This window comes from Marmota marmota, unplaced genomic scaffold, assembly GCF_001458135.2.
Source record: "Marmota marmota marmota unplaced genomic scaffold, marMar, whole genome shotgun sequence".
Classification (NCBI taxonomy): Eukaryota; Metazoa; Chordata; class Mammalia; order Rodentia; family Sciuridae; genus Marmota; species Marmota marmota.
The window spans coordinates 14,827,904-14,852,021 of NW_026000168.1; the positions used below are offsets into that span (position 1 = coordinate 14,827,904).

Genomic DNA, 24,118 nt, shown 5'->3' on the forward strand with positions numbered 1-24,118 from the left:
ATAGAATTTTAGATTTTTATTGACTTATTTTTTATAAAATCCATAGATTCCATTTTTCTATAATGGGCACATAACTCGCACAATAAAAACAATGAATTCCTTTTAAATAAAAATACACAAAAAGGAAAATGAAAAGTGAGCCATCAACTGCCGCCTAGAACAGCTACATCTTTATACATCAACATCTGTTCTTTTAAAATTTATAACAAAATGAAACCCGAGTATACATATTATTATTTTTATAGAGCCTCCCCTTTTCTGGCTCAGTCCCTGCTTCTTCTAGGTTTTTAAACAAGTAATGAAAATAAAGTAATTTTCAAAGAACCACCATTTCTCATGCAGGTACCCTGACAAGTTGACCCTACCTGGGAAGGAAGGGTGAGAAAAGCTGCTAGAGGCTGAGTTAGATGGAGTCCTAGTCTGTGCCTAGAGAAGATTTTTTTCCCCTCTTGATACCAGGGATTGAACCCAGGGTGCTTAACCACTAAGCCACGTCCCTGGACCTTTTTGTGTTTTATTTAGAGACAGGGTCTCAGTGAGTTGCTTAGGGCCTTGCTAAGTTGCTAAGGCTGACTTTGGAATTGCAATCCTCCTGCCTCGGCCTCCCAAGCCACTGGGATTACAGGCATGTGCCACCCTGCCCTGCTGGGCCTAGAGATTTCATTTGCTTTATTCTTGCTCCTCATTATAATTCTTTACAGCAAGGGTAAAATAAGAGTGCAATTTAAATAATTTTACCAGAGGTTTAAGTTAGATACTGATAGGATTATTGCTATTGAATTTTCCTGATTATAACCCGTGATAACAATGCCAATAAATATTACGCTGAATGGTTGACCAACATTTGGAATTTGCAATACACTTTACATTCTGCAAAGAACCTTCTGCATTTATTTTCTTGTCTGATGTTGTAAGAATCCCATGAACCCTGAGAAGATCTGTTTTGGCAACTGAAGAAATCTAGGCAAAGAGATTAGACCAGGATCACACTCCCCGTGAGGTTGAAGGCTGATGTTTTAAGCTCTACTTAACCGCACAGCCTAGATCATTCCATGGAGCCTCAACCCATCTGCTCTCTGAAGAGTGTGGTCTACTAGGCTTGAGAATCCCTAAGTTGGGACTGTCCAATAGGGTAGCTCCATGGGGCTACCATCGAGCACTTGAAATGTGGCCGTGATGTCTCCCACAAGGGCAGAGGTGTGGTCGTGTTTATAAATAAGGCCAAAAGGTACATGCAAAAAGCACATTGCATTTTGAAGACACTATGAAAAAAGAACATGTAAAAGAAATCTCTCTATAATTTTTACATCAATCACATGTTGCATTGATAATGATTTGGATATATTGGGTTAAGTCAATTGCATTATTAAAGTTATCTTCACCTGTTCCTTTTTTACTTTTAACAAAATGGGGCTACTTGGACATTTAATGTGGCTCACATCTGTTTCTCCCAGGTAGCACCGATCCAAGTGGTCACTACTGGGCTCTTGATGGTGGCTCCCAGATCCAGGCTCAGAGAGGAATCGTCTGCTTCTCCTGGGCTGGGTGCTCTAAGTTTATCAAGTGACTGCATAAGTAACATGACCAAATGTAAGATGACCAAAGCTAACAGGTGCCAGATATACAAACTGCAGACAGCACAGGGGCCTAAGATTGTCTAGACACAGGGTTCCTCCAAACCGGGTCTGTGCAGTTTTCAAGGAGATCCCCAGCTCGGTGGGGTGGCTGTGGAGCCCCTGCTCATGGCTATGTAAATATTGCCCTCTCTTGTTCCTGGGCTCCCGAGGAGCATCTTCATGAGACCTGTTTGGGTTTTGGTTTGTGGGATGGAGTTTCTCTAAAAACCCTAAAACAGAGAGACGATAAGGGCTGTATATATTTCACAGAGCTGCTACTTCCTGGCACCAGCCTGGAGATCTCTTTTCTGGATGAAATTACATCGGAGAGCCCAGCCCAAATTCCAACTTGGAAACAGATGCTCACTGTGCCCTCCAAAAGCCCTGCCAATTTCTTGGAGTGGGGGCCTTATTTATAAACACGACCACACCTCTGTCCTTGTGGGGGACGTCATGGCATCAGGACCCTGGGCGAAAAGAATCCAGAGCCCTGCCCTCCAGGGTGGGGAAACCCCGGGGGCAAAGGGAAGAAATGAGCAGGGCGTGAGAGCCTTGGAGTGACCCACAGAGGGTCAGACTTGTGGTGTTTGGGACCCACGGATGACCACTGCCTGGGCAGGTGGGAGTGGAACTCTGCCATCGATTGTGCTTAGGAAAGCCCCCCAGACCCAAGCTGCCCCAGTGAACATCCACTGCCCAAGAGTCCTTCATTTAACTGCTTTTAAAACCTCTCAGTCTATAACCAAGGTGAGGAGGCTTCTGTTAAATTAGGCATCATTTTGTTTTCATCTTACCTCTCTCACACTTTTTAGATTGCGACCTCTGAGATTAGTTGTGTAAATACTATGGCTACGAGGGGCCTGTTACTGTGGCTGCCAGACCTCTGCCTATGTTCAGTGGGATGGGGATAGGTTTTGGCCTCAAAGCGATATCTGGATTTTATTTAATTTTTGCAGTACTAGGGATGGAACCCAGAGCCTCATGCATGTGAGGCAAGCACTCTGCTACTGAGCTACACCCCCAGTCCTAACTGTTTTAGGGGATTGAGCTGATTGTCAATACAAATCTGGAGAATTTACAGTAAGTGCAGAGTTTTGACTTCTCTTGAAAGATGTGTGAAGATCTGACCCCCCTGGGCCTGCAATCTACAAGGCGACATTTGACTGGGCTAAATAGTGGAGACCCCTTTAGCTAGGGTGGGGCTCTTGGGTCTGTCCCCAGCTTCCTCAGGTGTCTGAGTTTTGGGGACAACAGACATCCCCTCTGAGCCCCTGATGTATCCATATGCTTCTGGGCTCATCTCCCAACCCCAGCGACAACCCTCGGGCCCCTCCCCAGGCTCCCAGCTGGGGATGTCAGCTGACTGGTCCTGGACTCCCAGCTCACCTTCACGGAGTAGGCCAGCGAGATGGTGACGGCCAGAGGGAGTCCCTCGGGCACAGCGACCACCAGCACCGTCACACCAATGATGAAGAACTTGACAAAGTACTGCACATAGACGGGCGTGCACTCGGGCAGCCACGGCTTCTTGTTGACCACGAAGGTGTCCACGGTGAAGTAGAGCACCAGGATGATCACGGTGATGGCTGACATCACCAGGCCTGCAACACAGGGGGACACCTTCTTAGAAGGCTCCGGGCAGGGCCCAAGGGGCCCTGAGAAGTGAGGTATGGACCAAACACTTGGCTGAAAGGTCCCCAGGGTCTAAAAGAACTCAAAGCACCTCCCAGCTCTGCTCCTTCCTTACTCTGTGACCTAGAGTAAGTCCTTGGTCCTCTGTGAGCCTCAGTCTCTTCCTCTGTACCATGGGGATGCAGATTTCCTTCACGTAAAGTGCCTAGCACAGTGCCCACCTGACTCTTAGCAGGTGCTTCAGAAATGTGTGCCAAGGACTGGGTGGGCACAAAAAGAACCATTTGCACAGAGTTTTCACAAAACAGGGAGGTGAATTTGGAATCACTTATTTCCTCATTTTTAAAAAAAATTTTAGTTGCTGATAGACCTTTATTTTATTTTATTTTTTATTTTTTTTTTAGCTGTTAATGAACCTTTATTTTATTCCTTTATTTATATGTGGTGCTGAGAATCGAACCCAGGCAAGTGTGCTACCGCTGAGCCCCAGCCCCAGCCCCTTTCTTCACTTGTTGATAAATACCTTTTGAGCATTTATGACATGCCAGTCACATAGTAGTTCCTAGGCTAGGAACTAGAGGCACAGCAGTTACAGAGTTCCTACCCTTGGGGACCTGATATTCTAGAGGGACAGGCATACCAGAAACAGATAACACAGCCACAAGATCATTGATGCTGCAAAGAAAAACCAAGCTGATGTGACAGAAGGTGACGTGGCAGGGGAAGTTGCTTTATCCAGGATAGCCAGGGAAGGCTTCCTGGAGGAGGTGACCTTGGGGCAGACACAGGAACAACAGGAAAAGGAAACTGAGGCTCAACAGGAGAAGTGTCTTGTTCACGGCCACAGGAGATCCTGTAGCAGTAGGGATGCCGTTTGCAACCTCCCGAGATCCCCTGGGGTCTCTCTCACCAGTTCAGTGTGCCCCTCTCCCACCTGCGGCAGGTGCTGCAGAGACTGCTTACATCTGCAGCCTTTGCCAGAGGGAAGTGGCACTGGGGGCGATGGGAGTCCCCTTGTCAAGGTAGTGAACCAACCCCCATCTGGGTTCTAGTGAACCCACCCACCCACCAGTGGCTGATGTGGGGGGGGTCCCAAAGCCCAGGCCCTGCTGCAAGGTGGATGGGCCCTGTCATGTGGCTCATGGGCCTGCGGAATCAAGTGGAGACTAGGAATGTTCCAGAAATCTCAGTGGCATCTGGCTTCCTCCCCTTACTGCAGGCTCCACACGAGAAAAATCTCCGTAAATCCCTCACCACCCATCTCGGATCTGCTTGCGGGAAATTCAGCCCAAGAGGTAGGCTGTGAAAGGTCAGGGAGGGAGGGGCGGGAGGACTCTGAGGGCCACGGGGCTGTTGTCTTCTTAGTCTCCTCCCCTACCCAGGGCCACGTTCCCACGGAGTCTTGTGCCTGTGACAGCGATGGTGGGGACAGAGGAAATCCCTGGGCCCGTCATTCCCCATCCCCCACCTCCAGCTGCGGGGCCTCAGAGCCGGGCTCTATCCCTGTGTCACAGTCACAGGGGCGGGAAGCCAAGCTCCCAGCAGCCCAGAGCTGTCACCAGGCCCCCGGGTTTAAATATAGACAGCCGGGCCTATAATTTTCCTCCCTCCCGCTGCTGTGGTGTCTATAATTAGAGCCAGGGAGACAGCCACGGAGGAGAGCAGCCAGGTGGGGTATCCTTAGCCAGGAGGGGCAGCGAAGGCTGTGTTGGAGGGTTGGGACTCACCTTGCAGCTGGGCTCAGCTTCTCGGGCCAGGGGGGCTGTCACCAGCCACCACGTGCAGCCACTACCTCACTTGGGAAGCCCTGCTTGTTTGGTTGGACCGCAGACCATGGGCTTCTCCCCGGGCTCCTGGCATGCCCTCGGCCTCTTTAATCTTTCCTCTGCACTGCAGCTGGTGTGGTCATTGTAAAGCCCCAGTCCGTCCCTGCCCAGCCCTACTCAAATCTCTTCCATGGCTCCCACTGTCCTCAGGATAAAAATCTGAGCTGCCTAGATCTCCAGGCCCTGCGGAATCTGATCCCTCTTTAGTCACTGCATGTGCCAAGGGCTAAGTACTCTGTATACATAATTCCCTTTAATCCTCAGAGCAACCTGTCAAGTGGGGATGACCTGTAACCCCATTTTACAGGTGAGAAGACAGAGGCTCAGAGCAAGCTGAGGATACTTGGCCCAGTTCTCACAGCCATGTATGGACTGCAGTGTAGGCCATCTGCCCCGATCCAGGGTTTTACCCTCCTTGTTCTGCCTCACTCAGTGCTGAGTGTTTACTGCATACAGGACTCAGATTGATGGCTATGGCAGGAAAGCCTGGGCTTCCAGGACCGTCTCTTTCTTGTTTATTTTTTGGTACAGGGAATTGAACCTGGGAGTGTTAACCCCTGAGCCACATCCCGAGTCCTTTTTATTTAGTTTAAAGATCGGTTCTCACCAAGCTGCTTAAGGTCTTGCTAAGTTTGCTGAGGCTGGCTTTGAACTTATGATCCTCCTCTGCCTCAGCTTCCTGAGCCCTGGGATTTACAGGTGTGTGCCTCCCCCCCCCCCCCGCACCCGCCCGGCAGGACCCTCTCTTTCAAGGTGACCGAGGCCAGCCTGGGGTCTCACTGGTGGCTTCAGTCCCCTCAGCCCCCACCGCTGCACACTCACCCGCTTTGCCAATCTGCACTGCCAGTTTGGTGAGCTTGCCCTGCAGCACAGACTTCTCCTTCTTGTGCATGTTGGCCTTCTTCTTGTCGTCTGCGTCGCCACCCTCGGCACTCTTGAGGGGCTGCATCTCCATGGCGGCTGCCCCGTCCTGCTGTTTGGCTGGAGGAGAGAGGCAGAGCACGCCCATGTGCGCGCGCACACACACACAGACACACAGATGCGCATGCAGGTCAGCCTTTCAGGGTGGGGATGCTGGCACCCACCCTGCCTGCCCAGTGGAGGGGTTGGCTGCCCTGACTGGGCCCCCCCCCATGGTGGGCACAGAAGCCCAGGACGGGGGCCTGCCTCTTCCAGTTGGAGTCTCGGGCTGCCAGGGGTCTCACTGCTTCAGAGAGCAGGCTCTACCCTGGGTTCCCAGCAGGAGTGGACTGGGGTCCCCTTGGGGCCTGAACCAACCCACAGACCCTACTCAAAATGGACCCTTGGTCTTTCCCATAGTCAGATAGGAAAGAAAGTCTTGGGCCTTCCCAGCATGCCCCTGGGGCATGCTATTAAGATATCGAGGATCCAGCAGACAGGAGGGTCAAAAATGAAAAATATGAAAAACACTTAAAAAAGGTAAAAGAGGGTGAACCTCTGTGCACAGGTACCTAGTCCCCAGTCAGTATGGCCTCTTCAGCATGGGACTGAATGGAGGACCTGTGGCCCGTTTTTGACAGAGATTGGGCCAGCTCTTAACCTACCCCATCCTTCGACCTGTAAAGAGCTCAAAGAACCAGTTTTGAGTCTGCAGCTGAATGGGCCGGGAGCTCAAAGGCTGGGGAGACGCTGGCCCCCCGGAGTGTCCTCTCTTCTCCCCAGGGATACCTCTTTATTTGGCCTGGCACCCATGAGTACCACAGCTACATCCCCAGGGACACCAGGCCTCGTAACTAGCCTCCGCCTCTGGTGCAATCTGGTGTGGGTGGGGAGGGGCCGCGCCGACCACAGAGGCCGGGACAGAGGTTTACCTTTGCTCTGGCTGGAGTCCACATTGCCATCTTGCATTTTACCTACACGACAAAGAATTTTAACAGACAACAGAGAACAGACGGCACAGGTCGGTCATCACAAAGACGTAACAGGCCATGGACATTCATGTCACAGATGGAGGAAGGACTGAGATGTTCAGGTGCTGCGTAGGCCCGCAGAACCTGGGCAAGCTGGCTGCCAGGCCGGCCACAGGGGGCTGTCAGCCTGAGTGACTGTGGATTCTCTAGGGGACTCAGGAGAGAGGGTTTCTGTTGCAATCACCTTGGCCCTGAGTGTTTTATAGATTCAAGGACCGTATTTGAGAGTCAAGGGGACAGAGTCTGCTGGCAGGAGGCGGGAGAACTCCAGACCCCCCCAACCCAGTGAGGCTTTTATAACTTTTTGACAGCTGTATTTTGTGGGCTGGGAGGGGGCAAAGGGGAATGTTCAGCTACAACCNAGGGGGGAGAGAGGGAGGGAGGGACAGAGGGAGAAAGAGAGAAGGGTGGGGGGGTTGATTCTAGAATAAGCAGAGTCTGGATGATGTACGTAGTTCTGTGTCTCTTTGTATCTGGCTCCAGGGGACAATTCTACTTTTTCCTCATCTTTCTGAAAGGCTAAGAAGCTATTGCATGGATGTTTCTGACAGTGACCAGGGCAAAGAGTGAGCAAGACGTCCCCAGGAGTGGTCTTTGAGGGGCCCTGAGCATGTCGGGGGGCTTCATGAAGCATCCTCATTCCCGAGGGGAAAGCTACGACCCCTGGTTAAGGGGACTTCATTCTGCAGCTCCGGCCATGGTAGGCAGGATAAGTAGAGTCAGTGGGTTCCCCTGGACGGCTCCTTCTTCGCCAGGGCCTGCTGCTTAGCGCAGGGGAAAGGGTGACTATGGGGCTCCCCGCCCACTAAACAGGGCAGGTGGGTGGCACTGGTGGCTGCTGTCTCTCACCTGGAACACCTGCCTCTCTCCTGTACCCTCTGGTCCCCTGGCCTGTGCCGCTCATCTGGATTTATTCCTCTGGTCCTTGCCACTAAGGGAGGGGTCTGAGGGGGCCGGCCACCCTTGGACATCTGCTGCCACGCCCACCAGGTATCAGGCTCGGGTGGCCTCCACGATTTCATGTGATCCTGTCCATGGCCTCCCCTATGAAGGGTACTCTTGAAACAAACCCATTTACAGATGAGAAACTGAGGCTCAGAGGGGGAGATGGCCCACTGACGTCTCTGCAGGACAGTGGACAGCTGGCCCCAAAGTGTGTGTGTGTCTCCACTCTGCTGTCTCATTTCCTGAAGCCCCTCTGGGCCCAGGGAAGGGCATGTCCCATGGTGCTGCTGGGATAGAGTTCCTGAGGGTCCCTGTTTTGGCACCAACTAGCCGTGTGACTTCACATCTCTCAGCCTCGGCTTCCACCTTTATCCCAATAGTCACCTCCCATAGTGTTCAAAAGTCACCTTCAGCTGGGCACAGCGGCATATGCCTGTAATCCCAGGGACTCAGGAGGCCGAGGCAAGTTCGAGGTTAGCCTAGGCAACTAAGAGTGACCCTAAGCAACTTAGTGAAACTCTACCTCAAAATAAAAAATAAAAAGGGTGGGGGATGTGGCTCAGTGGTAAAGTGCCTCTGGGTTCAATCCCCAGTACTTAAAAAAAAAAAAATTCACCCTCTCAATAACCACTTGCATGGTTCAGCCTTCTGCCATTTAAAAGGGCTTTTGCAAGGGTCATCTCTTGTCATTCCCTGCAAGGTGGGGTGGGAGGGACTGTCAACACTCTCATGTTACAGATGAGGAAACCGAGGCCAAAGGATGTTCAGAGGCAGCCTGCATTTACGGGCAACCTCAGCATCACCTTGAAACCACATGATTAGCTTGTTACCATTTCTGAACCCAATTTTTAGGTGACACACAGGAGGGAACTGGCTTCCCTGGTCCCTGCTCGGCACGTTCTGTTCCAGTGTCCATGCTGGGCTGTTCTCACCAGCCCTCATAGCAAGGCTGGGGTTTAAAGAGAAAGGCCCCCATTGCTCTATTGTTAAAGTCTTCCTACTGGATTTATAAAACAACAACCAGAGAGAAAACTTTTCAGAGCAAACAGGAATGAACAACAATTATTTTTATTTCTTAAAATAATTTTACTAACTAGGCTAAGGGGCACCAGAGGACTCAGCTTCAATAGTCTCTTTTAGAAGGCTCGAAGGGGCCTTTATTTGAATTGCATATTATCAGATGCGCTAGCCGGTGTGCGTGCCCATTAGACCCAGCTAGCAATTTCCTCTTTTATTGCCACAGTGATCACGTGGCTAGAAAAATAATTGCCAATGCATATGTTGGAGGGAGGGAGTACATGGTAGGAGTGCTTTGGTGCAGATGGCCTGGTTTCTCAGAAGCAAGGGACTTATTTGGGACTCTTCTTGCCTGCCTGGTTCTGCCTTGTGATGGGACAGCCAGCTCTGGTCCAATGAGGGACCAGGAGGGTGGGCTGTATTTCAGGGGAGCTGGGATGTGGCAGGATCTGAGAGCGGGGCTGGGAGGGGTCTCGGAGGCCCTTCTCTTCCAGATGTGGCTGTTTCTGAGTCCATTCTCTTTGAACTTCAGGAAGGATAGAGGTGAGAGGAGCACAGATTTGGAGGAGACAGACCACCAGCTAGGAGGTCTGGAAAATGTCACTGTGCCACCCTCTCCTCCTCTGTGAAATGGGTCCATATCAACTAAGGTGATGCTCATGGGAAGGACCTGCAAAGTGCTACATAAATGTTAGGAGTTAATGGTAATACGTTATGACTCCTGCTTATAATAATCTAAGTGGTGTATTAAATAGCCATATGTGAACAAGCATAAAAAAACAATAAAGCAATTAAGGAAATCACACCTCCAGGATGCATGGAACACATCTATCTTTGAGTTGTGGAGCTTGGGGGAGTAGAGTTGGGGGATGCTGGAACCCCAGTTTTTTTTTTCCTACAACATCTAAGTCATCAAGATTTGGCTCAGAGGAAGGGGATAAAATTACAGTTAATTCTCTCACTTATCAAGGCTCATAAACTTTCATGGTGCTCTTTCCTAGAGCATGAAAGGTTTGTTAAAATTCAGATTTTCATTGTGTTGATCTGGGGTGGGGCGTGAGATTCTGCATTTCTAACAAGCTTGAAAGCGATGCCCAGACTTTGGGTCCTCCTGGCATAGGGCAGTTTCCCAAAGGGTATTTATGGTGCATACCAGTCCCACAAGATTCAGCCAGGAAGGGTCCTGCTGTCAAGTCAGCCTGGGCACCCTTTATGAGTCTACAGCTCTCCGCTACCATCAGCAAGTTCAAGGTTCGAGCAGTTCTGCAAGTGAGGAAGCAATCAATTCAGACCAGGGGTTCTCAAACATCTTTGACCACAGGATCCTTCTCTTAGGGGAAAGACCTCTTCTTGTAAGTTTCACTCCATCAAGAGATCCTGGTTCAGGAGGAGCACACACTTTGGAGCCAGCCCCGTCTGGGTTCTGGGTTGAGATCCCAGTTCTGCTACTTTCTTGCCCTGTGTTCTTGGGTGCGTGTCTTGGGTCTCCTCGAACCTCAGTCTCCTCATATTTAAATTAGAGATAATAAAACCTGTGTCATGGGGATTAAATAAGATGGAAATCCTGCAACAGCATCTGCATATAACAGATGATTAAGAAATGAAAGTTCCTTATTTCTCCTATGATTTTTTTCCCTCTGGATGCTGGGGGGTTGGGGGCTGCAAATTGAAAGTGAACTTTACAACCCCCTCCTTTCCTCCTTTTTTTTTTTCCTGGAGCTGGTTGGCATAGATGGGGTCTGCTGCTCATTACCTGGGGGAAGTGGGTACCAACACCTGGTGCCTTCTTGCCCCAGCTGTGGGTTTGCCCATCTCTGTTCTGTCACCTCTCAGCCAGACCTCCCTGACGTGTGACACCTCCCACATCCCAAGCTGTTCTCCTTTCTCCTCCTGGGCCTGAAATAGACCTGCACCCAGATTAGCATATTGCTTGTGGAAGCGCCTTGTCTAGCCCCTGACATCTTCTAGGAGCTTCCGTAGCTGGTCACTTTGCAGACAGGTAGCTTGACAGAGGTCTGGGGCAGAGGCTGGGGGCGGTGACAAGTCTCCATGCTTTGCAGGAGCAGTGAGGAGTGAATGAAACAGAGGATGAGAGACCTGTGGCCCAGGGCCTGGTGTGAAGGGACACCAGAGAAAAAAGACATTTCTGTTCCTTCCTTGGTTTCTCTGGAGTCATGTTTTCATGGCTTTGCCATAGTGGCTCTCAGCAATCCCGGAACAGCCTGGTTGATTATCATGTTACCTAACTTTGGGGCAGGGGCAGTATCTGAGTCAACAGAAGCCTCATCTGTCCTGAAGATAACTAAATCTTCTGGAGGCTTGGAGGCAAGTGCACGGAATTCCTCCCAGGCCGTGCGTAAGGAGGGACAGATGCAGACCCCAGCTACATGGGGTAACCCCGCCCTCACCCACCACCCCAGGGGGCAGTAAGAATGCAGAGTCCCACAAATGCCCCAGCACAGGCAAAAGCAAGAAACACCAGTCCACATCGGAGGGACAGAACTAGGCCGGAGCCCAAGCAAACCCCCTGCCCGTTAGCTCCGTGAAAGAGAAGAAGAAGAAAACTCCACCAGGCTCAGCCATGCTCTGGTGTGGGGCCGAGGAGCTGAACCCTGGCTGGGATCCCCCTGCCTCCAGGGAATTTTAGTGGAGGCTGGGACTCTTCACTGGGGACCCAGATGCCGGCTTCAGCTCAGGTCCAGGCCCCAGGCCATCTTCCCAAAGCCAGGGCAGAAATGCACTTAGTCGGAGGGCCACACCAGGTGGGACACTGCTTCTTGGGGGCCAAATCTGAAGCCAAAGTCATGTCCCACACTTTGGGTTCCCCTGGGGGGGTTCAGGGCCCAACAGGAGCCAGCACCTTTGGGTAGCTACAAGCAGGTGTGGAGTTGGTTTCCGGCTGTGGCTCTGCTCTTAAGCGCCTGCCCCATGTGAGAGGGTGACTGTCCCAGTGCGAGATCCCATGCACATCCGAGATCTGTGCAGTCCAGAACAGGGAGAGAAAGCCCAGAGTTGGGAGTGGAAGAGAGAGAGGCCCGTCCAACCCAGACCGAGACTGACCATTGCCATCGGAGACGTACCATTGACTAGGCTGGCCCTCGCACTATCTGCAGCGTTTGAAGCTGCCACACCGTCTGCCGCTGCAGAGGGAGGGTGGGAGGGATGGAAAATGCAGTGTGTCACAATGGAGAAAAGCAACAACGATAAAGACATGAACCCACTGGCGGGAAAACCATGTGACTCTACAGCAACAATAACAAGTCTCCATTAGAAATCAAGAAACTCAAATTTGGGGGTGGAGGTGAAATGTTCCCAGGGAGATGCCACAGGGGTGGGGTTGGTGGGGACTCAGACAATGGAGGGTCTTGAAATAAAACATGGAGGATGAGCAGGGTGATCAGGAGGATGGCATTCTTCCGTGGTGAGGTCTCTACAATGTTGGCCCAATGGGTCGGGTGGGCCCCATGTTGGATGAAGGGGTCTGGCTGCCCATCAGGACCAGGGGGCCCGATGACCAGGAGTCAGCTCAAGCTGTTCAGTGAGGGGTACAGCGTGTGCACCAGCCATGCAGAAGGGCTATCTGCTATGATGGCCATCACTGTGTCCTGGTGGACCAGCAGTCAGTGGTGGTGACAGCTGTTAGGATCCTGCCTTCTCTCAGGGCACTTGCCATCACTAGCTCTTCCTTCCCTAACCTGCATACTAAAGATCGTCCTGATGACCCCCTGGTGAGATAGCCTTCTGTTTAAAAGGTAGCATCAAGCATGTCTCAGTTTGTACACAAGCAAAGGCGCTAGTGAAGTTTTCTTAATTTAGCAATTAAGAATGATTTGAGATGGACAAAATTCACGTCCGTTGCTCTTTCTTGGGGGACTGGGGTTCTGTGGGGAGGAGGAGAAATGAGACCCTGTAGGGTGAGAGATGCTGGTGGGTGAGGCAGACATGTTGTGTGGTGGGGGATGGGAAGCCAGGTGGACTCTGGGGTGTGAGTGGGGGTGTCGGGGTCTTGTGTACTGTGAGGTGTCATATGCTGGTGTGCAGGGCTGAGGGGACTGGGCAGAGCGGGGTGGTACCATATGGTACAGTGAAGTCCCGTAAGGCAAGAGGTGGAGTGAGGTGCTGGTGTGTCCTGCTGGGCTGGCATCCCATGAGGGCACAGAGGGGCATCTGTAATAGGGCCACCTCCCACTGGGTGCTGGTGGTCTAATGTCAGGCCCTGGTGACCAAAGGCTGCAGCTATTTCTAAAAGCCCCTTCTACTCTAAAGGGTGTCTTACTGTACCTGGTAGCTGAAGGCCATCCCCCTTCTTCACACCTGTGTGATGATTTTTGAGACATGTTAATGATGGAGAAGTACACACAGCCTCATCTGCACGCACGCGCGTGCACACACACACACACACACACACACACCCAGGTCATTCTGAAATGGGAAATTGCAACTGGCGGGCTCTAAGCTGTCTCCAGTTGAGACAATGGGATGGGGGGATGGGATGGGAGCGGCTGAGCTACTCATGATGGCCTGAGATGCTGGCCCACCTCCTAGGTTTCTTGTGCCACGTCCCCTCTGCATCCCACCTCTTCTCCCTCCATGAAGCTGGATCTTTCAATATTTTGTCTCACTGGTGCATGCTCAGAGAGGGACCTTGACTACACTCCAGGGCCACTGAGACCTGCCTTCCATAGTGGCTTTTCATAAACACAGGTCTGGCTTGTGGGAGCTTCTGGGTGTCCTTGTCCCTGAGTTGAGCCCAGTGAGGCCAAGGAGGTTCATACAGGCCACAACATCCTGCCCAACTCCCTACACCCTGTGCCTGGCCTGACCACCCTGGCCACAGATTCTCCCTTGGTATATGGACACTGTCTTGATGCCCCCTGGATGTTCCTGCCAAGATTCTCTCCTCCATTTCAACCTTGGCACCCTTTTGCTCTCTCCAGCCTCTTGATTTCCCAGACCACAGCTCAGATCCAGTGTTCCTGCTCGTGAGGGTGGGTGCAGAGTCACAATCTCATCATCTGAGGGGACCCACTGAAAATGGGTTTTGCCCTCAGGAACAAGTAGACTTCAATCCTGACCCAGGCTCTATGCCTGGGTGGCCCCTGAGAGCTGGAGATAGCAGAGTTGCCCCTGAAACCCAGGCAGGGACCATCTGCCCTCTTATCTCTCTTCTTCCCAGGCTCCAGAAGTTCTGGGTGTTGGGGATCTTCCCCTGGAGCTTAGGGAAGAAGATAAAAGACTGAGGATGTGAAAGGGGGCTGACTCGGAGACTGAGTATGGGTGTCAGGTAAGCAGCGGGGTGTGCTGGGGCCCGAAGCCCAGATCTCTGGATTTGGGCCTGGCCTGACAGGACTGGGGTTTTTCACAAGAGCATCCCTTATCTGTCCTGAGAAGCATTTCCTCACAGGCCACACCCACTGCACTGCTGGGAGTCCAGTGAGTTCTTATTTTCAAGGGGGAGGAAGGATCAGAACTGGGACAAGGTGGCAGCTTGAGGGGGAATCAGAGAGGTGGCCTAGAGCAGTATATTTACAGCCATGCTATTGGCCTTCTTCCCCAGAATATCTACTGCCCATGTATGGGACAAGTCTATGTTGGGTAGCTTTTCAGCTCTGCCTAGTGGAGTTGACAATGGTGGCAGGAATAAACGTCAGTGGGAATTTCTGCTCAATATCAAGGTGATGAGACCTATTCATGCTGGCTGTTTCTGCTGCTTGAAACAGAAGACTCAACCTCATGCTCGGTGTCCTTGGCCTGGCCCCAAGGGGAAGGAGGGGCCTCTGTGACATGACTGGACAAAACAGAGACTGGGACAAGACCCTAGAGATGAAACGGACAGAGCCCACCTGGCCCCAGCAGGGCCTTGAGGATGGAGATGGCTGTTGGTACAGGGCATGGACACAGAAGGCACTCGGTAACTATTTTGCTGACTAACAAACAAAAACAACAACAAAAAAATGTGGCCTTAAAAGCTCCTCTCCTGGTCTGCAAGGGGGTCGTGCTTACCTTTTTTGTCTTTCTTCTCTTCCTCTTCACCACCAGCCCCCAGCAGGGTAAAGATGATGCCAGTCTGAGAGTTCACACCTACAGCAGTCACCACCATTCGTCCTGAGCCCTCCATCACATGGGTACCTAGAGAAAAGAGCAAAAGCCAAGTTATCATTACATCCTCCAAACTTCCTCCCCAGAGGAGTAGAAGGAATGGTCAGCTCCCAGCTCTTTTGCTACAAAAATTGTAGGGTACCACCTATGGTTAAGGGTCACACTGTATGTGTGTGTGATGGGTTTCTTAAGATGTTTTCACCTCAGGACAGTGCCAGGATGGGCCTGGGGCTGAAGACTGCTGTCCTTCAGTTCTCAGGCCCTCCCAATCATCTCCAGGCTCACCACCTATTACCCTGTTCTGGAAGGTCATTTTCTTCCTCTGTCTCCCTCTCCCTCTTCCTTTTCCACCCTAACAGCCCAAGCTGAGGGATACTCTCTCTTTTCCTTATTGATAGTATGTGGAGCCAAACCACATCCTAGTAAAGAGGAGCTAACTGAGGACTGAACACTGCTCAAAATGGGATCCATCTTCCCTCCTTATTTGTGGTTCAGAGGTTTGTGAGTTTGGATGAGAAAAGTATTATGCCTTTGTCTTCACAAACCTCTGACTGCCATTTACCATTTCTTCCCACCATGAATATCGGAATGCTATTGGTGCACCATCACACGCATTACAAAATTCTCAGATTTTTTTTGTATCATTTTTACAGCTTTGCAGATTTTGTGGCTAGTTTTCTCTATTTTTCAACTATTGTGGTTATTAAGCATCCTGATGGATCTTGTTGTTCAGTGTATTAATCAGGAAGCACATATATTTTTATACCACTTATTTTTATACCTCTTTATTTCAACATAATTGGTTTTCCTTGTAATCTAGTATTTTTTTTCTTTTATTTTCTCTTTTTGGTACCAGGGATTGAACTCAGGGGCACTCAGCCACTGAGCCACATCCCCATCCCTATTTTGTATTTTATTTAGAGACAGAGTCTTACTGAGTTGCTTAGCATCTTGCTTTTGCTGAGGCTGTCTTTGAACTTGTGATCCTCCTGTCTCAGCCTCCCGAGCCACTGGGATTACAGGCATGTTCCACCTCATCCTGCAAAGCTTTATTCTAAGAAGAGGTGGCACTTAACAATGCCACACTTCCCCAGGGTTCATGCTGCAAGAAAGATTAAGGACCCCCTTCCCAGAGTTTCAGATTTCTCAAACTAGAATTCTTTCAATGATCTGGAGGGGCAGTTGTAAGGGATGAAGTGGCTATTTTTTTACTGGTGCATTATGATTACATATAATAGTGGGATTCATTTTGAATTCTTTATAGATGTACATAACATAATTTGATAAATCAATTTCATTCCCCATCATGACCTTCCCTCCTCCCTTCCCACCTCTGACTCCCCCTCTCTCCTTTATTGGTCTCTCTCCTATTTTTTTTCCCCCTAATGCTGGGGATAGAACTCAGTGCCTTGCACATGCCAGGCAAATGCTCTACCACTGAGCTACATCCCCAGTCCCCTCTCCTCTATTTTCATAAGGTCCCTTTTTATACTTTGTTCTCTCTAGCTTCTACATATGAGAAAACATGTGACCCTTGACATACTGAGTCTGACTTATTTTGCTTAACATATAATCTCCAGTTCCATATTTTTTTCTATAAATGACATATTCATTCTTTTTATGGCTGAATAAAATTCATGGTGTGTATATATTTCTTTACCTGCTCATCTGCTGGTGGAACCTGGGATGGTTACATAACTTGGCTATTGTGAACTGTGATGCCATAAACATGGGTTTGCATGTATTGTTATAGCAAACTGATGCTCCGTATACACAATGGGAGTTCTATTCAGCCTTCAAGAGGAAGGAAATTCTGATACACTTTGAGGACATTGCGCTACATGAAATCAACCAGTCACAAACGGACTATAAATACCATGTGGTCCCACTCATGTAAGGTCCCTGAGAGCAGTCAAATTCATAGAGACAGAAAGTAGGATGGGGGTTACCAGGGGTTGGGGAAGAGGAACAGGGAGTTTTAGTTTGGGAAGATGAAAAGTTCCGGAGAGAGACAGTGGTGGTGGCTGCACGAGTGTGAATGTGTTTAATGTCACTGAGTTGGATGGCTGGGCCCAGCCCGGGAAGCTGACAGAATCTACATAAGTGAATTTTTGCTCTCCAGACACCCATTTTCCCCCCTGACTTTAATTTTATCATTCTGGGTAGAAAACTTTCTACAGTGCATCTTGCCCTTCCTTTTTAAATGCAGAAGTTAAGAACTCTGTTCCGGCCTGGTGCCTTGTCTCAGGCCATCCTTATGCTGTGCACACAGTAAGTACCATACGGGGATTTCCAGATGTTGCCCAGGGGAGGCCTTGAGACCTCTATACTGAGGCCCCAACCTCCAGGACTTGCTTCTGGAACTCAATTCTGCTTTTTAAACACTGGGTGCCCCTTCTCCATGTTTTCTGGGTGCAACCTGTCTCTAACACCCTTTCTGTTGATTTCTAATTTGCTTGGGATTTGAAACCCAGGTCAGCAAATTCATTAGAATCTACCTAAAACAGGAGTCCATGTGTTCTGAGCCAGGACCTAAAGCATTTTCCTTATTCGAGAAATCCACTCCCTCTTTTCAAGGGGTTCACCTGCCTCATTCCTTTCCTGCCAGGATTTCTGTAATATCTTGTGTGTGTGTGTGTGCATCTGTGCACTTGCATGCCTGTGCATGTGTGAATGTGTGCTACACTAGCACCTTGGCACGAAGATCTTAGGGTCTTAAAGTGCTCTGCTGAGAGGCAGACAGACACCATCCAGTGTGCTCCCTGAAGGCAGGAGAACGTCTTCCTGTCCTGACACAGATGTGGGAGTCACATCATGAAGGTGTACACATTGGGCAGGAGGCCCAGTGAGCTGTCAAGAACTCAGATTCTCAGGTGGGAGAATTCCCAGGACAGGAATCTCATGCAGAGAATGCGGGGGGAGGGGGGTAACCCCGAATGAGTCCAGATGCTGACTCTGGGCCGAGCAGGCTGGCCTGCTGACTTCCCATCTCAGGTCGATGCAGGAGCCACCCAGTCCTCACGAGGCCCCATGTCAGGACCTTGGTCATTGAAACAACGTCTGACAAAACACTTTCTGTGACGGCTTGAGTAGGGCTGTTGCCTACCACCACTCGACCAACAAGGAAACTGACATCATGTAGGGGAGAGGGGGGTCACTGGAAACTTCAAAAGAGGGAAAGAGTCACACGCGGTTGCACTTACAGAGTGGAGAAGGCAGTGACAGCAACCAAGCTAGACAACACCTACTGCGTGGCAGGCACAGTGCTACCCAAAGTGAGCAATTATATCACGTGATGCTCACGCTGGCCCTCAATTGATGCAGGAGGAAACTGCAGTTGTTGGGGGGGGGGAGGTGGCTTGTCCAGGGTCCCTGGCAAGGGGCAGAGCCAGGATCTGAAGTCTCTGCCTGTTGCCTTGGTCACACGGAACTCTACCCAGGAGACAAGGCCTCAGTAGCTGGGTTTCCAACATGTGAGTAAAGAAAGTTGGCTGAGAAATGAAGGTGCCGGTCCTCTGGCTTGGGTGGTGACAGGGAGGCTGCCCTTCACCTCCCAGCACAGATGATGGAAAAAGATGCAGGGGGCCAGTTTCCACCATGATAATCAGACCTCAAATCACCTTCTAATCTAATCGCTCCCATTGCAGCAGAGAACTGGTCGCTCTGCGTCCGTATCTGGAGGCAGGAGGGGGGAGGAGGAAGCCAGAGGCGGGCTTGGGGTGAAGTCGAGCACAGCGGGGTCCTCTGGGGCCTGGCACTAGATGGGAGCAGGGGGGCTGAAGGTATCCACCTTCCCCTCTGGTCCTCTCTCCTCTGTGTTCCAGCAGTCCCCCAGATGCCACTCTGACCAGTGTCCCCCATCTCAGGTACCCTGCTGAGGGTTTGGGTGGCTCCCTGAGATCCAAAGCACTCCGTCAGCACCCTGGGATCAGGCCCCAAGCCTTCTCTGGCCCTTTACCACCAACTCCTGCTGTGTGGCTTTTTTCCTAGGAGAATACACAGCTCCCTGGCCTTTGTGTCCAGCCCCCTGCCTCTGCTCATACAAGGATGCCATTCCCTCACCTCTTGGCCCCCATCTCCTCCTCAAGGCTCAGGATGAATGTTCCTTCCCTAGGGGGCCCTCCCTGACTCCCATGAGAGGATTTCCTCTCCTTCTTCTGAACCTGCTCTGTGGCCTTCCTTGGGGTACCCCCTGGCCTGGCTCCCCAGGGAGCCCCGGGCAGGTAGGGCCTGTGCACATCTCCCCCAGGGGCCTCCTCAGCAGAGCCTGGGGTGCAGCTGCCACTGTAGCCCCTTCCTTGGGGACCTCCTTTTTTGGTATCTCCCATGGTGGGCAGCACTACAATGGAGAATATACGCCCTCCTCCCAATCCACTGTGTGGTCTTACAAAGGCCACCTTAGTCCTGCTTTGCCCCCTGCTTCCCACACCTCCCTGGGTGGTACCCTTGTCCTCCTGCCAGAGGAGGAATGGCATAAACCAGCCTGTGCTCCCCAGGCTCTTCCCGATCAGCTCTGGAAGTCCCTTGCAGGGGGCGATGCTTGACACCAAGGCTCTAATGTCGGGACAAGAGGCCTGGAGCTTAAGGTCAGCTGACTCCATCTCTCAGAGGAAGAACAGCAGGGTCTCTGCAGAAGGGCAGAGGTGAGAGCCCTTTGGATATGGTGCCCTTGCAGCAGGACCTCACTGTGCGTGCGTGGTCCCTTGGACACTGCTCTGCAGCCCCTACCTCTCCTCACTACCCAGGGAGCCCCTCGGAGCACACAGCACGGGGTGGGGGGGCGTGGACAGAAGGCCCTGGGCTGGAGAGCTGGTCTGGTGTCTGATTCTGATTTGCTGAGGGGCCTACGCCAGCCCCTCGCCTCTCTGGGCCTCCGTTTTGTCCTCTGTGAAATGGGAGGGTTCTGGTCGAGGTCACTACCTCTCAGCCACAGTGAAAGGGCATTCTGGGAAATTCCAGGCAAAGGTAGGAGGGGCCCGTGTGACAGCAGTGGGTCATTTGGCAGACACTCAGGGCTCACGAAGGCAGGGTGACAGCGTTGCAAGCTTGGTGTTCCTAGCATTTAGGGGGGGAGGGAGGGAGGAAGAGAAGGCATATTAACTGAGCACTCGCTACGTGCCACAGACAGTCCAGTGGCTCTTCCTACTTCATGAGGTCATGTGAGGGCAGAGCTGGGATGGGCAGCCCAAGGGGGAGGTGGAGGCGGAGCAGCGGGGACCTGGGTCAGCCAGCCGTGGAGGGGGTGACTCCCATCCGCCAATGAGAGAAAGAGGAGCCCAAGGCCAGTCGGGCCTGGAACCCAGGGCTCCTTGACCTCTTGGTTTGGCCCCTGAGCCTGTCTTTGCCCAGGGAGAAGGGAGAAGCAGCCACATCTCCTAAAGGGCCTCCTTGGGTGAAGAGAGATCATGAGAAGGGAGAGGTCAACTCGAGGGCTTAGGATTCCCCTCCTGGCACAAGCACCAAGCTGTGTCAAGAGGATCCCCTGCCCAGTCACCCTTGTCCCACCCCATTGTTATTAATGCAGCTGGCAAAAACGTCCCCTTCACAACAGCCCTATGAGGCAGGTTTTGGTGCAAACGCAAGCCCACCTCCCTCTGCCCACCTGTGGCCTCTCTGGCTCAGAGAGGCTGAGTGATGGCCCAGAGTCACACAGCAGCAAACAGCGGAGCTGGGACTTGGACCCGTGCTCTATCCACTACACCCCGCTGCCGCTCATGGAGAAGAGGCAGGGTAGTGTAATGGAGAGAGTGCGGGCCGAGTGGCAGACAGGGCCTTCTGCTGTCACGGTGTCGTCTTAGGCTCCCTGAGGTGGTGGCCCTGGTGGCAGGTCCGGCTCTCTGCTTGGCCTGGCCTTCCACTTGGCGGGGTGGGCAGCAGGCACGGGAGGTGGGCAGAGTCCCCCGAGGGCTTACTGATGTCTTGTGCAACCTTGTGCTGTCACCACTCTGGCTGGGGGGTGACGGAGGCTGGTGGGGGTCCTGCCTGTGGGATGCTCCCCCACCCTGGCCCCCGGCTGCAGCCCCCTCCTCTGATACCCAGCTGCTGTCTACTGTCTTGGTGCAAGGGCTTCCGATGGGCCACACTGCAGGGTGACAGTCCGTGAGGACCCTGGAGGTGAGCTGGGCTTGGGCAGATCCCAGGGCTGGGGGGACCCAGGGGCGGGGTTCATCTCCATCCAGCTCTGCCTCTGCCCCCTGTGTGGTCTGACACCCCTTCCCTGGGTGTCAGTTTCTTCAGCTTCAATTTGGGACAAGACCAGGGTTCTCTAGGGGATATCTGAATCCCCTGAAATGCTGCAAAAGGATCATTGCTTCCGGGGGACTCTCATGGGGGTCATGATCGACAAGCATTCATAAAAATAAAAATAACCAAAAACCAAGATAAAACACTGGTCTTTCATAATAAGTCAAAGCAAAGATGAGGGGCTGTTTCAAGTTCAGGGGGGGCTGGAGAGACAAGAGAGATTTCAAGAGTCCTGCAGGCCTGCTGGGTGTACCTGTATAATCCCAGCGACTCAGGAGGCTGAGGCAGGAGGATTGCAAGTTTGAGGCCAGCCTCAGTAACTTAGCAGGGCCCTGAGCAATTTAGTGAGACCCTGTCTCAAAAATGAAAAATATAAAGGGCTGGGGATATGGCTCAGTGGTAAAGCACCCCTGGGTTAAATCCCTGGTACCAAAAAAAAAAAAAAAATGTCCTGCAGGCCCTGCATCCCATACCCTGTGCTGGCCTGGGACAGGGACCATCAGTGGAATGTGACTGTGGATGTTCATTAGGGAATAATTTCTTATCAATGTCAAGTTTTTTGATTGTGACGGCTGTGGCATGGTCACTTATGGGGATATCGTAGTTCTTGGCGGTCCCCCTGCAGGGCTGAGGGAGAAGGGCCACACCCCTGCAGGAGGGGAGAGACTGAACGGGAGCCCATCACTACGACCCGACCCGGGTTCTCCTTGTACCATTTTTTTGCCACGTTTCTGGAAATTTAAAATGGTCTTAAAATACAAAGCTGAGAAAATAAATAGACCCAGGTCAGAGTTTGCTCTCCAGGGACCATCTGTTGTTTGACCACATGAAAAAAATTAGAATTCCGTCAGTCCCCCAAACACTGGGGGGCAGTGCGTGAACATCTGGATTTCTGGTTCTTGCCAAGTGAGCTCTGTGGCCACCCAGGGTGGTGCCCGGGGCAGCTGTGTTCTTGCTGGGCTTTCCCACAGATGTGGGGTCGGAGAGTCCTGAACCTTCCTCCCCCTGGCCAGTCTGCAGATATGTGGGACACGGGCTTGCACAGGACTGTCCGTCATGGGGGACAGTGCGTGACTGCCTGAGCCTTCCCACTGCACGCAGCACCCCAGGCCTCTGGCATTTGGAAAGGTCAGTCACCTCCATGCATGCCTGTGGTCCCCACAGTGGCCCTGCAGGGTAAGTGACAGGTGTCATTGCACAGGCACAGACATGGAGCCTCAGGGGGGGTGAGGGCCCTGCTCGGGGTCACAGGCCAAGTGCGGCTGGGACAACTGACTAGAACTGGAGTGTTCTTTGCCTTCTGTAAAGCAAACCAATGTGTCGGACATCCCTAGGGGGTGTCTGAAGCACCATGAGGACCCTGTGAGTGTCCCCAGACCTGTCCCTCTGTTTCTCAAGGGCTCAGCATGGCCTCTTTGCAGAGTTAAGGGGCTGATGGTTTCTGGTCATTCTCAAAAATTAGCCTCCACATCTGTTCTGCAGCGGGTCAGGGCCTGGGGAAGACGGCAACCAGGAAGACCCGCCCCCTGGAAGAAGCTGGAGATGCGAGGACCTGCAGGGTGGAGTGGAGTGGGCAGCCCAGAGGGACAGGAAAGGGCAGATATTGAGATCAAGAAGACAGGGCGAAGGATACTTCTGAAGACTCCAAACGTCCACACAACCTCTCCCACTGGGGTTACCAACCCATTTTAGACATGAGGAAACGGAGGCCCAGAGAGGGTAAGAAGATTGTCTGGAGTCTCCAGCCCAGGAGGGCAGATATGGGGTAGGAACCCAGGACTGTTTTACCCCCAAGTCCAGGCTCCCCTTTGGGGACAGGGAAAGGAAACAACAAGCATCTTAAATAGCTCTGTGCCAGCATGATGCTAGGGACTCCACCTCCATCTCATCACTAGTGCCATCCCTATCAGCCTCAAAGGTAAAACGAGGCTCAGAGAAGTGAAGCAACATGCCTGAGGCCACACAGCCAGTTCATCTCAGAGTGTAGGAATGGTTAAGCTGGACCCGGTTCTCAGTTTTTTCTGTGATTCCACACAGCTTCTTTCTCCTGGGAGGCCTGAAATGAGGCTGGGCATGACCTCCCGACAGGCTTGGGCTCAGAACTCCTGGAGGTTGGACCTGTCCAGAGGACTGGTGCAGGAGCATGCCATGGCTAGGACCGTCTGTTATGGCCAAGGATGGAAAAAGGCCCCTAAAAGTGAGATTACTTAGATCTGGTTGGGGGGATGGGATCATAGTGGATTTTGTTTATCTGAGATGGTTTCTGCAGTGCAAAACATAGCCCACCTTACAGGGCTGTGCCCAAATGGGCCAAGCACAATGTGGAATGGTGGGGGCTAAAAGATGCACCCAGGCAGAAAGGGGGTGATCCCAGAGGGCAGTGGGGGTCAGGGAAGTCTTCGCGGGGGAGGTGAGTGGATGGTCAGGAGATCTATGAGCAAAAAGGAAGGCAAAGGAACATCTGGGACGAGGGTCTGTCCTTAAAGGCAGGTCGGAGGGAACCAATCAGGTGGCACTGCAGGGAGGTACAGGGTGAGGGAGGGGGACGGAGAGCCTCTGCCTTCAGGGCTGAAAGGGACATCAAATGCAGTGCCCTCTCAGTGGCCATTTCACGGCCCAAGCTCATACTCAGTGACAGGGAACTCACTGCCCTGCGGACAGCCTCTGTTGTCCCTGAACAATTCAGAATGTTCTAGAATTATTCTCTTTCCATTTACACTCCTTCCTACGAGGCCAATTATACCCCTTCTGTTCCCTGGGAGCCTGGGAGGCCATCTGCCTTGGACCCTCCTGGAAACTGGGTTTCTGG

The 24,118-nt window shown here is 52.0% G+C and overlaps 1 protein-coding gene across 13 annotated transcripts in view; it reads right to left on the reverse strand.

Moving 5' to 3' along the window:
• The window catches only part of Atp2b2 (ATPase plasma membrane Ca2+ transporting 2), a 271,387-nt gene that overhangs the window by 44,442 nt on the left and 202,827 nt on the right, over positions 1-24,118 (reverse strand). For 7 of the 13 annotated variants that reach the window (XM_048787103.1, XM_048787113.1, XM_048787107.1 and 4 more), the window contains 6 exons: positions 14,971-15,096; positions 13,249-13,281; positions 12,048-12,107; positions 6,907-6,948; positions 5,897-6,055; positions 3,003-3,217 (listed from right to left, as the gene is read on the reverse strand). In XM_048787103.1, coding sequence (XP_048643060.1) covers positions 3,003-3,217; positions 5,897-6,055; positions 6,907-6,948; positions 12,048-12,107; positions 13,249-13,281; positions 14,971-15,096 — 635 coding nt within the window. The remainder of the gene's footprint in view (positions 1-3,002; positions 3,218-5,896; positions 6,056-6,906; positions 6,949-12,047; positions 12,108-13,248; positions 13,282-14,970; positions 15,097-24,118) is intronic. The other 6 variants (XM_048787110.1, XM_048787112.1, XM_048787109.1 and 3 more) reach the window with 3 other exon arrangements.